The 12,007-nt window shown below is 47.1% G+C and overlaps 1 protein-coding gene across 1 annotated transcript in view; it reads left to right on the forward strand.

Moving 5' to 3' along the window:
- The window catches only part of LHFPL6 (LHFPL tetraspan subfamily member 6), a 144,639-nt gene extending 141,919 nt beyond the window's left edge, over positions 1–2,720 (forward strand). The window contains exon 4 of the mRNA XM_037057609.1: positions 1,649–2,720. Coding sequence (XP_036913504.1) covers positions 1,649–1,767 — 119 coding nt within the window. The 3' untranslated portion in view covers positions 1,768–2,720. The remainder of the gene's footprint in view (positions 1–1,648) is intronic.
- The last annotated feature ends 9,287 nt before the right edge of the window (positions 2,721–12,007 follow it).

Raw genomic sequence — 12,007 nt, forward strand, 5'->3', positions numbered from 1 at the left:
ACTTGTAAAATTAAAAAAGGACGTGGTTTCTAACCTATGATTTATAATGTGTTCAGTGACTATGAAACTCAAGTCTCTTTGGTGTATTGTTTACGCCTAATGTAATACCTAAACAAGAACAAAAGAAAATTGAGGATAATGGTTGTTGGAATATTTTGTGACCAGATCATAAAACTAAAAGACTGATTGAAACTGGTGCAGCCCTGGCTGGTGTGGCTCAGAAAATTGAGATCAGGCCTGCTAACCAAAAGGGTGACTGGTTCAATCCCCAGTCAGGGCACATACCTGGGTTGCTGGCCAGGTCCTCAGTAGGGAGCGCATGAGAGGCAACCACACATTGATGTTTCTCTCCTTTTCTTTCTCCCTCCCTCCCGCTCTCTAAAAATAAATAAATAGAATAAAAAAAAACTAGCACAGACAAGACAATATTCAATGACAGATGCAGAAGCATTCCTTACGATGCACGCAAAAAGAAAAACTTGGATGCTGGGGAAAGGAGGAGGAATGAATACAGAAGCCCACGTCATTGTCTCAGACAGGGCACTTTGAGTCAGTGACTTCTCAGTCTCCGGGGTTGTACAGGTTTGAGTCCTTCCTGTGAAGTTGCTTCAAAGTTTTGGCAGTTATGGATAAAGCTGCTGTTAAAGTCCACGTGTAGATTTTCGTGTGGACATAAGTTTTTTGCTCCTTTGGGTAAATACCAAGGAGTGTGACTGTCGGATCATAGGGTAAGCATATGTTCAGTTTTGTAAGAAACTACCAAATGTTTTCCAAAGTGACTATAATACTTGGCGTCCTCGTTACCGAGGTGCGAGCGTTCCTGTTGTTCCACCTCTTTGTCAGCACTTGGTGGGGTCGATATTCCAGATTTTGGCCAATAGGTGTGTAGTGGCATCTCACTGCAGTCCCCTGGTGAGGTCTGTCGTGGAGCATCATTTCATATGGTTATTTGTCACCTGTATGTTTTCTTTGGGGAGGTGTGTGTGTTAAGACATTTAGCCCATTTTTAGCCTAGGCGTTATCGTTACTTCTAGTACTAACCCAACTCTGAGAAATCGGGACCCCTTTGGACCCTCGTTATTATGGTCTCGGTTACATGATGCTGTAACTTAAAGGGGAGTGTTGACCCCAGGGGAATCTGGGAGTTTGCCTCTCCACTTCCGTCTGTCTGAGTCATTTAGCAATGGCATGTCAATAGTAGTGGTCACTTCAGCATTATCCTTCAAGTGGGTCCCCTCCGTAGAGTGGCCCTTTTCAGAAGGGGTGTGTGTATTCTGAGTTTTTCCCCAAGGTACCACGTTGTGCATGTGAGTTTGGGTGATTTAAATGAGAATTAATAGCTTCATCTCTTCTACCCTGATCATTGCCCTTCTTCCTTTTAGTCACTAGGCCTGTGGCTGTTGGAGGCCAGAGGCGTGGGCCACGAGGCCTTTCTGAAATGCACACGACCACCATGCTGGCCTTTTGCAGCCTCCACACAGCCTTCCACATGCACTCTCCTTCCACGGGACTGAGTGCACCCCCCTTGCAATGGGTATTTCTGTCTCATGTCTCCACACAAGGAACACGCACACACGGGAGAAATCGCAGAGCCTCCCACAGAACCACCCTGACGCACCTGCTTTCTCTCCCCCTCTTGTGTCTCTAGGTAAGTGTGAAATCGGCTGGGCCTACTACTGCACGGGAGCAGGGGCCGCCGTGGCCGTGCTGCTCTGCACGTGGCTGGCTTGCTTCTCCGGCAAGAAGCAGAAGCAGTACCCGTACTGAGACGGCACCCTGAGAACACACCGGGGCAGAGATGGGCTGACGGGCCTCGGAGGACTGAAGCATCCAGCCGCATTCAAAAGGTTCTAATTCACACAATGCTACTGCGGTGAAACCAGGCAGAGTCGGAATCATCAGACGACACTGAAGGGTTGTACGAGGTTTGGAAAAGAAACGAGAGCACGGGATGATGATAGGAAAAAATGGACCAAAGGCTACAAATATTGTAGGGGTATTGGGTGTCTCTGTTCCCCAGAGTGTTGTTAATGTAGAACATATATGCAGGCAGAACAAATCTATATATGCAAACAAAGGTATGGGATTTTTTTTTTAAGATAAAGACTCAGATCACCAAAAGGGCTAGAAGGAACAGTGTTATGTTGGGAAGCCCGGTACCTCTCAGGGGTCCCCGGCAGGCCACGGCGCTTCTGAAAGCACACGAGCACACAGACACATCAGCATCCACACACACACACGCAAACCTAAAAACTGTCGCAAAGACCGCAAGGCAGGTGTAGCTGTGCATTGCTCCGTGTTCCTTTTAACATGCATTTAAAAACTGTATTGTCACTTTATAAAGCATACGTTAAACCTAATAAATGGACCAATAGGCCACTTTATCCGTATTTTGTATGTTGAGCATAAACTCCTTATGCCCTCAATGTGTTTTCAGTGTTTATGCAGACCTTTAGAGTTAAGCCTTCGTATTCCAATATTATTCGACACTATGCTGTATTTCTCTGTGTAGCTTCTGCTATGATATTCTTATGAAGTAAAGGGGCATATTTCTGTACATTTGCCAGTCATTAGATCTTGGGTTTGGGGGGGTTGTCCATTATTATACTGTGCTGTACCACTTTTATTTCCATATTCATTTAATAAAAAGCCAAAAAAATTTGCTATTTTGTTTGTATTTGAAAAGCTCTGTGAATAAATTCTCTCTTTGATCAATAACTAAATGAGTTGTGGAATATTAACTGATATGCTTCTGTAATTTCATAAATACAGCCTTTCAATTCCAATAGTCCTGTATGTGTTTCTTTTCCTTTGAAGGCCTTACATTAATTCACTTGATAATTCTCACACCAGGTATTGTTCTCCGCACATGGGATATTAAGGGTGAGGATAAGATAGTTTCCGCTTTCAACTAAAGTTCTTTGAGACCAGAATTCTGACTTCCTGTTCCTGGCGCTTCAATCATGACCCAATTTTTTTTAAATATTTATTATTTTTTTAATTTTATTTATTTATCTTTTAATTTTATTTATTTATCTTTATCTTAGAGATGAAAGGAAGGAGAGAAGGAGAGAAATATCAATGTATGGTTGCCTCTCATGAGTCCCCTGCTGGGAACTGGCTTACAGCCCAGGCATGTGCCCTGACTGGGAATCGAACTGCGATCGTGTGTTCGCAGGCCCGCACTCAATCCACTGAGCTACACAAGCCAGGGCAATCATGACCCAATTTTTATGAGAGATGAATTTCATGTTTATTTTGGATTAAGTGTGAGATGGGCTATATTCAGAAGTGGCCTAGGGCAAGGAGGGCCAGGTCATGATCAGGAGGGGTCGGGGCCAACAGTCCCCTGGACAACAAGCTGCAGGTGACTTGCTCCTTCCCTTTCCACATGCGCTGTATTATTTCCCAGTGCTTCTGTGCCAGGGCAGTTTCACACCTGTCTTTGGGGACCCTTGGTCCTTGGAGAAAGATCATTTCACACTCTTGACCCCAGCAGAAAGCCTTGACTACAGAGAAAGATCGAGACCCTCCATGACTCACTGACAGAAGCAGACCTCTCAGGAGGCAAGGTTGCTTACTGGATAATGGACGGGTTCTTTCATCAGGCAATGCCGGGTGATCACATCCGAGCCCCCAAACTTCAGACACAGTGAGTTTCAAAATGATCAGCTTTTCGTGTTTGGAAACTGAGCATTCTGGCTGTTCATACATGTAACTCTATTTTCTATTCTCTCTCTCTCTCTATATATATATATATCAATATAACTTGAATATCCAAATAGCATGCTTGCTTCTGGCACTTTTAATTTACTTTATGTTTTTAATTCAAAGATTTTAAAATTTTATTTTTAGAGAGAGGGGAAGGGAGGAAGAGAGAGGGAGAGAAACGTCAGTGTGTGGTTACCTCCTCACACCCCCAGGTAGGGACCTGACCCGCAACCCAGGCATGTGTCCTGACTGGGAATCAAACCAGTCATTTATCCGTCATTTACCCTCTTCCACCTGCCCCTTCTGCCCTTTCCTCTGGACGACCACCATACTATTCTCTGTGTCCATGAGGGATTTTTTTAGCTTAATCCCTTGACCTATTTCACACATTCCCTAGCCTCTGTCCCCCCTGAGAACTGTCTGTTCTCCATATCTATGAGTTGGTTTCTATTTCATTTATTTTGTTCATTAGATTCCATGTATAAGTGAAATCATATGCTATTCGTTTTTCTCTGATTGGCTTATTTCACTCAGCCCAATGCCCTCTATGTTCACCCATGCTGTCGCTAAAGGTAAGATTTTCTTCTTTTTTTTGTCCCTTGGAAATTTTTTCTTCTCTTCTTTTTCAATGCTGCTCTGATTAGGTGTCTTCTGCTACTTTGTCTTCTAAATCCATGATTTGATCCCCTACTTCGTTCAACTTCCTGTTTATTCTTTCTAGTGTGTTCTGTATTGCAGCTTTGTATTCTTCATTTTTGACTGGTTCTTTTTATGGTTTCTAAGTTCTTTTTATGTTTGCTATCTCTTTGTTGAAGTTCTCACTAAGGCCCTTGAGCATCCTTACAACCATTTTTTCCGCTCTATTTCAAATAAATTGCTTGCCTCCATCATTTCATTTAGTTCTTTTTCTGGAGTTTTCTTTTTCCTGTTCTTTCATCTGGCACATGTTTCTTTTCTCTCCATTTTGGCTGCTTCTCCGAGTTTGTTTCGACGTATTAGGTAGATCTGCCCGTCTCCCAGTCTTGGTGGGGTGGCCTGATGGAGCAGGTGCCCCGCGGGACGCAGCGGGGCAGTCTCCCGGATCGCCTGAGCTGGCGCCCCAGGAGTGCCCCTTGTGTGGCAATCTTCACTGCCCTTGGAATCCTGAACTGCCTTGATCTTTAGGAAAAAAAACTTTCCAGGCTGGCTACCTTCTTATCACAATATTCTTGGAGTTTTTATGCAAGGACTAGTTGGAAGTGCCCCGGGTACTGGTTTCCAACTCTGGCTATACCCAGAGTTACCTTGGGGGCTTTTTGAAGAAGTACTGGTGTTTGGACACCCTCCCCGCAGAGACTCTGGTTTAAATGGTCTGGGCAGAGCCCAAACTCCGTGTTTCCGGGGTGCAGTGTGGACCAGGAGCGAAAGCCATTGGCCTGTGTGACAAATACTGGCACATCCCTGAGCTCTGACCCAGCAGTGTGACAGATTTTTTTGTGTCTGCTTGCTAAATACATGTTAAGTGGGACTTTGTTAGAGATCTGCTCTCACTGTAATATTTTGCATGGAAGCAATGTTTTGGGGAGACAGAATGCACAGCCCCCCCTCCTACTTCAAGCATCGGAGGCTTCCAAAACTTAACAAAGAGAACAGCATTTGTCAGACAGTCAAACTGACTTAGGTAAGTTCACAAAACTGCCTTCCCAACCCTCAATTTCCCCTCCCCAAAGACTTGCATTCTAGGTGGGTCCGGAGCTGAAGGTCATGGCCCAAGCTAAATAAAACAGCAAGGACTGGGTTTGGGGGTGTGGGGGGCAGGGAGGCAAAGAGTAAGGGAAGAACTAAAATTAACTTCAGGAATGGAGATGCAAGGATGCCCCTCTCTGCTGGACGTGGAGGTGGACACATGTACTTCAGGGGGCTGCTGGCCGCTGTTGTGGGAACCCAAGGGAAGTGGGTCTAGGAGGAAGGCAGCACTGCAGAAACCAAATCAAGGGACGGCGCTGCAGCACCGGATGAAGCCTCACGTGGATGGATGTATCGTTGTCGGACGAGGACCTGCCCAAAGCAGGTCTGCCTCGGACCGAACTATGGAGTGGCGGTTCTCGGCTTTGTGCGGGGAAGAGCTCACAGCAGCAGTGCGGGTGGTTTGGAGAGGACATTTGTTAAAGCTGGGCCAGTGGGACGAGGGGAAGTCCTGGGGTAAAAGAGCTTTGGTTCCCTAGGAACGTGGTAGGAAAGGAGTGAACCAAGGCGGGGCTGCTGTCTGCTCATGGGGGAGTCAGAGAAAAGGGGGCCTTGGAGACAGAATCCGGGGGTGAGCCTGGAGCAGGCTGCTGCTGCCTGCTGCTCCCCTGGTTGCAAATCTCATGGGGACCCTTAGGGTGTAAGAGGGAGTAAAAAGTTCCTGCCGAGGAGGAGCATTGCCCTGCTGCAGAGCAAGGTCCCACCCCGTCTTTGTCCTGGTCTTCCTCTCTCTTCTGCAGGTGTTCAGACTTTTTTCTCTTAACAACTGAAAGACTAGTCTTGTCATAAAATAATGAGACGTGAACTCAGACAAATGAAAGCCATCCTTGCAAATTCACGAGTCAGATGTTTTTAAGTCAACAAAACTCAGAAGCAGTTGCTTTCAGATGTTAAACCCGCTGATTTCATCAGGCCTGTGCTCCGAAGGGAACTTCAGACCAGAGACCTACCTACGAAGCAGTAAACATGACAGAAATTGTCATTCCCCTTGTCACGCCGAAGAGCCATCTGCTCCTGAGCTAAAGCCATTTCCATTACATTTACCAGCAGGCTCATTACGGAATGACTGCAGCCTGGCGAAGCTGCCAGGTGCTCTGAAGCGCTGTATCACTGTCTTTTTAGAAGGTTAGGCAAACATTTCATTAAACCTGCAGATGCTGTGACTGCTCTCCCCACCAGCACAGCCACCTCCCCTTCACCTGGGAAACCATTTCGCATGAGCGTTTTGCAAGAGACTTTGCTGAAGTGTTTAACGCCTTTGTTCATGATTTAATTAACTGCTTTAGTAATTACATCAGGGTGACTTGAACCTGACTCCCCTTGGGGGTCTTGTGTCTCCTCGCAACTAATCAAACACCTTCCCAGGGGTGCCCTTATTTGTGGGAGTCCAAGTTCAAGGAGCCTTGTTTACATGTGGGTGTCCAGCCTGTCTCCATGACATTTTACTTGGGCGCATGAGTTTTAATGCATTGGAAAGGCCTCTTTTGAAGAAAAGTAGTGAAGTCCGAGAGGAGATGGAAACACCACCCCAGGGTTTGCTGGTTACGGAACTCTTCCCATGACCCGATGGCACTGTGGGCCTCAGCTGGGCCTCCCTGCTCCGCAGGTCCCCTGAGTGTCCCAACGGCCACATCGGTGAGCCGGTTTGCCTAAAAGAGGTGGCAGGACATGTCAGTAAGTGGACGACAACCATCCTCTGCCTGGATTTGCGCCGAGTCCGTGGCTCGTGAATCATGTTACTCCACCTCTCTGTTTCTGTTGGGGGCGCACGATTTTTTATAACACCACACAGCTACGTCTGTGGAACACTGAACTCTGCTTTGTCTGTATTTGATGAAGATGATGATGGTAGGAGAAAATTGCTCTAGCTAAGCAGTGGGTAAGTATAGAAGTATACTTAACAAAATAGGTCTCCGCATTCCTTAAAAATTGGTTCTATCATCTGCTACTTTTTTACATTGCCTGTGCCTGACTTCTGCACTGATTCCACTGATCTCCTTCCAGCACGCTTATTTCTATGGAGCTATTTTTTTTTTTGACTGGTGCCATCTGTCATTGTAACTCATCTTCCCTGCCGAGTGCTCTGCATGTGGCGGTGACTGGTTGCTCCGTCTCTTGGACCTCACAGTCCTCCCTGACAGAGCAGGACCCCGGTGGGGTGGTATGCAGGCCCCTGAGTCGTCCATGTTTCCTGCTGAGAGGAAAACCTGAGATGGGAAGCCAGCCAATGGTGCTTCTGTTTCAGCTGCGGTGGAGGTGCAGGCTGTGTGCGCGTGTGTGCACACGTGTGCCCATTTGGAGAGGGCGGGCGAAGTCCCACCGCGCAGCAAAGCCAGAACAGATGGCACTGTCGGTCCCAGGCATGGCACAGTCACCGCCCATGAGCAGTCCCCAGCATGGCTGCGTTCACTGCCCTCACTCTCCCTGGCGTTTAAGTCCCCCGAGCTCCGAGACCCCATGGCACCCCATGCGAAATTCCTGCACTTTCTGCCTTTTCCCACATTCCTTCCCACCCTCCACCCTGATCCATGGAGCCAGTTGGGAATGAGCTTCAAATGAAATTTTATGAAATCAACATTGAGTCATTGGCTCTCTAAGACAAGGGGCTACTGACACACGGTGGCGCTGGAAATAAGCAGGTGGGACTCATCACAATAAATGCAAGAATTATTTAGTCACTGAACAAGTGTAGCAAGTCCTCACTTCACACAGTCAACAGGTTCTTGGAAACTGTGACTTCAGGCGAAATGATGTATAACAAAATCAATTTCCCCACAGGCTACCTTTTATAAACAAGAGTTAAAACATCACAAACTTCTGAATAATGACCTAGAACACTTCTAATACTGGGCATTGAAATAAATGTGACCTATACATACGTTCAAAGGAAGGTGAAGACAATCAAGGAAGGTCGATTTTTCCAGCCGTCTCATTCCGGCTTAGGGTCGTGGGGGGACTGAGCCTCTGAGGCCACTCAGGGAGCAGGGGGCCCCACCCCGGGCCAGTCAGGACGTCCTTCCATCCCAGGGCGCTCGCACACCCACCCCCCGCACCCCGTCAGGCTGAAACCACATAGACCTTCAGTTCACCACACCATTGGGGGAAGGAAGAGTTCTCCCACGCTGTCAGGAGACCGTGCAACCTCCCCGCAGAAAGCAGCCCTGCTCAGGATTAGTTGGTTTTTAATGGACAATATTACACAATGACGTTGAACACTGGTATCTGAGGACCTGCCATGTGTGAACATCTCTGATGGGCAAAAGCTCTTGTGGAGTAGACCGTAACATGGTTTAAGTTCCTCCTGCCAGTAATAAGTCAGGGGAGACAGACACACCACTTGGCTAACGCACAGGGTGGAACGCGGACCGTAGAAAGTGAGGCAGTTCAAGTGGGTGACACCACTGTTCATGGAGACGGCAGCAGCGTTCGGGGTGGACCTGGAGAGAGTGAAGTCGCAAGACGAGGGGCCGGAGTTTACTGGTGGTGCCATGAAAATCACAGGCAGGAAGCTCCAGTAATTCCTGCTTCTGCCCTGGCCTTCGAGGCCACGGACACCGGAACTGCAGCTGAACAGCGTCTGTCGGGTTGTCGCTGCTGTCTGCGGCCACACCACCCTGAACGCGCCTGATCTTGCCGGGCTGTCACTGCTCGCTGCCATTCTAGCAAAAGGAACTTGAAGGCTTCTTCGCTGGTGGTCTTGCAGACGCAGAAACCGGGTTATGATTACCCCCGATCATCAACCTTTGCCTTCTCTTCTGTTTTCGTAGGTGTACCCCACATTTAGACCTGATTGCCTGTATCAGTAGGTGAGACTCAACAATTTAACTGCACCGACTTACTTTCAAAACTAAATAAATGCATCAATGAAATAGGGAGCGATCTACCAGCGTGGCTTCTGAAAGCGAATCCACCACAGGGGGACGGAAGCGAATTTGTAAGAGTTGAGTAGATGTGTCGAATATACGCACATCACTGTTAAAATTTGGGAGCAGAGCATAGAAGGAAGCGTTTATGACGCTGAGAGCGGCTGCTGCCAGAGAGATGCTGTGACAGGCTGGGAGGGTGTGACTGAGAACGTTTGTTTTTGTTTTTGTTAGCTTTTGAGTGCTATTTGGGTGACAACACAAGTACCTGAAAATGGCACACAGAGCAAAGCGATGGTTACAAAACAGTCACAAGGACTCACGGTCCAGCCCAGGGAACACAGCCAGGGCTGCCGTAGCAGCTCCGCACGGTGCCGGGGTCCCAGATCTTCAGGGGACCACTTTGTAAATTATACGACTGTCTAACCACTACACTGCACACCTGAAACTGACATCAAACAATACTGAATATCACTTGCAATTGAAAAATAAGATTCACAAAATTTACAGATGAGAAAACAAGACACACAGTCTATGCAGCTAGCTCTTCGGGACGGGCCTGATAGTTCTTGCTGCGCTCACACCTCCACACCAAACGTCTGCAGCTGCCTCTCACTCGGGACTCTCAGCTGTGCATTTGACGGTGCTTACATTTCAGACCAGCGGTCCCCAGCCTGGTCTCAGTCCATGAAGACACCCCCTTTCTTTCAAAGGGAGGCAGGATGGACGGAAGCTGAGAGCACAGACCTTGGAGCTGGGCCCTGGGTTCCGATCCTGACTTTGCCACTTCCTGGCTGTAGGACCTCAGGCCTCCTGACCCGCCTGCCCCCCGGCTTCATTATCTATCTTGTAGAGATCATAACAGAACTTAGTAGCTTTGACACTGTTAGGGGAGTTAAATGAGTTCATTTTCTAAAATGCTTGGAACAGTGCCCAGCAGGTTAAGTGCATACAATTTCACAAGAAGGTGGTACTCGTCCTTCTGAATCTTTACACTTAAACTTACATGAATTCAGTTACTACTATAACTCTAAAATATACAATATTCACAGTTGATTATTATATTATAAATAATATTTATTCATTATATATGGATCTGCACAGTTGTCAGAAGAGTGTGTCTGTAGGACATCCTGTTACAGTTCATAAGCTGTTCAATGTCTGTAAGAGTTTGCCATAAATTTGGGGAGGTCTGGAATTCAAAACACACCCATAGTGTCACATATCAACCCCCAGTGCACGCAGAGTAGAACCCATAATTAGGCACTTTGAGCTGATTAGAATCCTCCCAGAATTTTAATGGTGAGGCTACGCTAAGATGAGCCCCCTCACTCCCCACACCCGCAGACTCATGGTCCAAGACGGACCTGTGACAGTTACGGAAACAAACCCCTCGGAGACTATGGGAGTTTAGCCCCGTGGGAGCCTATGATAAGATACTGACTAGAGCTAATGGGAGACATACTCAGGATATATTTGTCATTAAGGAAGCTTAGATCTAATTTATTCTGTTGCCCGGGACTGACTGTACTCGGAAGGTGTGAGGCATGGAAGTGGGAGACGGTGGGAAAACAAACGGCGTCCCTTAGTCTCTTGCATCGTCTAGGGGACAAGGCGCCCTGGCTTATGAGCATGAATATTCTAATCTCTTCAACACGAACATCCCTACACTATGGAGGTGCAAATCCTGAAAACTGCATTAGTTCATTTTTTATCTGCCTTCATTTGTCCTATCCAAGTTTATCAAGGGACATTCTGGTGATCATTTGGCTTTCTGTGTAGGTTTCTCCCTGAGTGAAATCATGCTTATCATAAGAGAATAATCAGTCTTCTGGGTTAGACAGCAGTTGGTATGAATGAATTTTTCAGCATGAGGCCTGAGGGAATTTTCAACCAGGGGACAGGATGCTGGAATGAGGGGCATAGGTACTCCTGCTCACTCCCAGATGAGGTCTGTGGTGGACATCTGTCCATCACATCTTTCATAACGCAGCTTGGTCCGATACAGAACTTCCCATCCCCCATGCCATTATAACTTTGGGTTTCTTGATAAGATCCACTTCCACATTGTTTTCCCCCAGAAAAGTGGACTAAGGTATCACTTCGGCCTTGACACCCAAGTCTGATTTTGAATATGTGCTACAACGACTACTTTACCTATTTTCATTAACTCCCTCTCCACACTACATTGATTCGCTCAGTGCAACAGTCGTCTTGAACAACGAGCAGCGCGTTTTGTTGGGACGTGCATGATTGTGAAGATGGCGATAAAAGTGCAGAAGCCGCCCAAGCAGCCATCAGCAGGGTAAGCCATTGAAAGGGTAAGCGAATGTGGTCCACACATACGGTGGAACATTACTCGGTCTTAAAAAGGAAGGCAGTTCTGACACGTGCTACGGTGCGGGTGAGCCTTAAGGACACTATGCTAAGTGAAGCATGCAAGTTGAGAAAGAACAAAGACTGTATGATTCATTCCTTTTATATGAGGTACCTAGAGGAGCCAGATTCCGAGACAGACAGTACAGTGGTGATTTCCGAGGGCCGTGGGGAAGGGGAACGGGGCGTTGTTGTGTGATAGGTAGGGAGTTTCAGCGTCACGGAATGAAAGGGGTTCTGGAGCTGGGTGGTGGATGATAGCACAACGAGAAAGAATGTATTCAGTACTTACTACTACTGAATTTTACACTTAAACATGGTTAACACCGTAA

The sequence above is a fragment of the Sturnira hondurensis genome, unplaced genomic scaffold (assembly GCF_014824575.4).
Source record: "Sturnira hondurensis isolate 20B ecotype Veracruz unplaced genomic scaffold, ASM1482457v3 Scaffold0009719, whole genome shotgun sequence".
In the NCBI taxonomy this organism is placed as follows: domain Eukaryota; kingdom Metazoa; phylum Chordata; class Mammalia; order Chiroptera; family Phyllostomidae; genus Sturnira; species Sturnira hondurensis.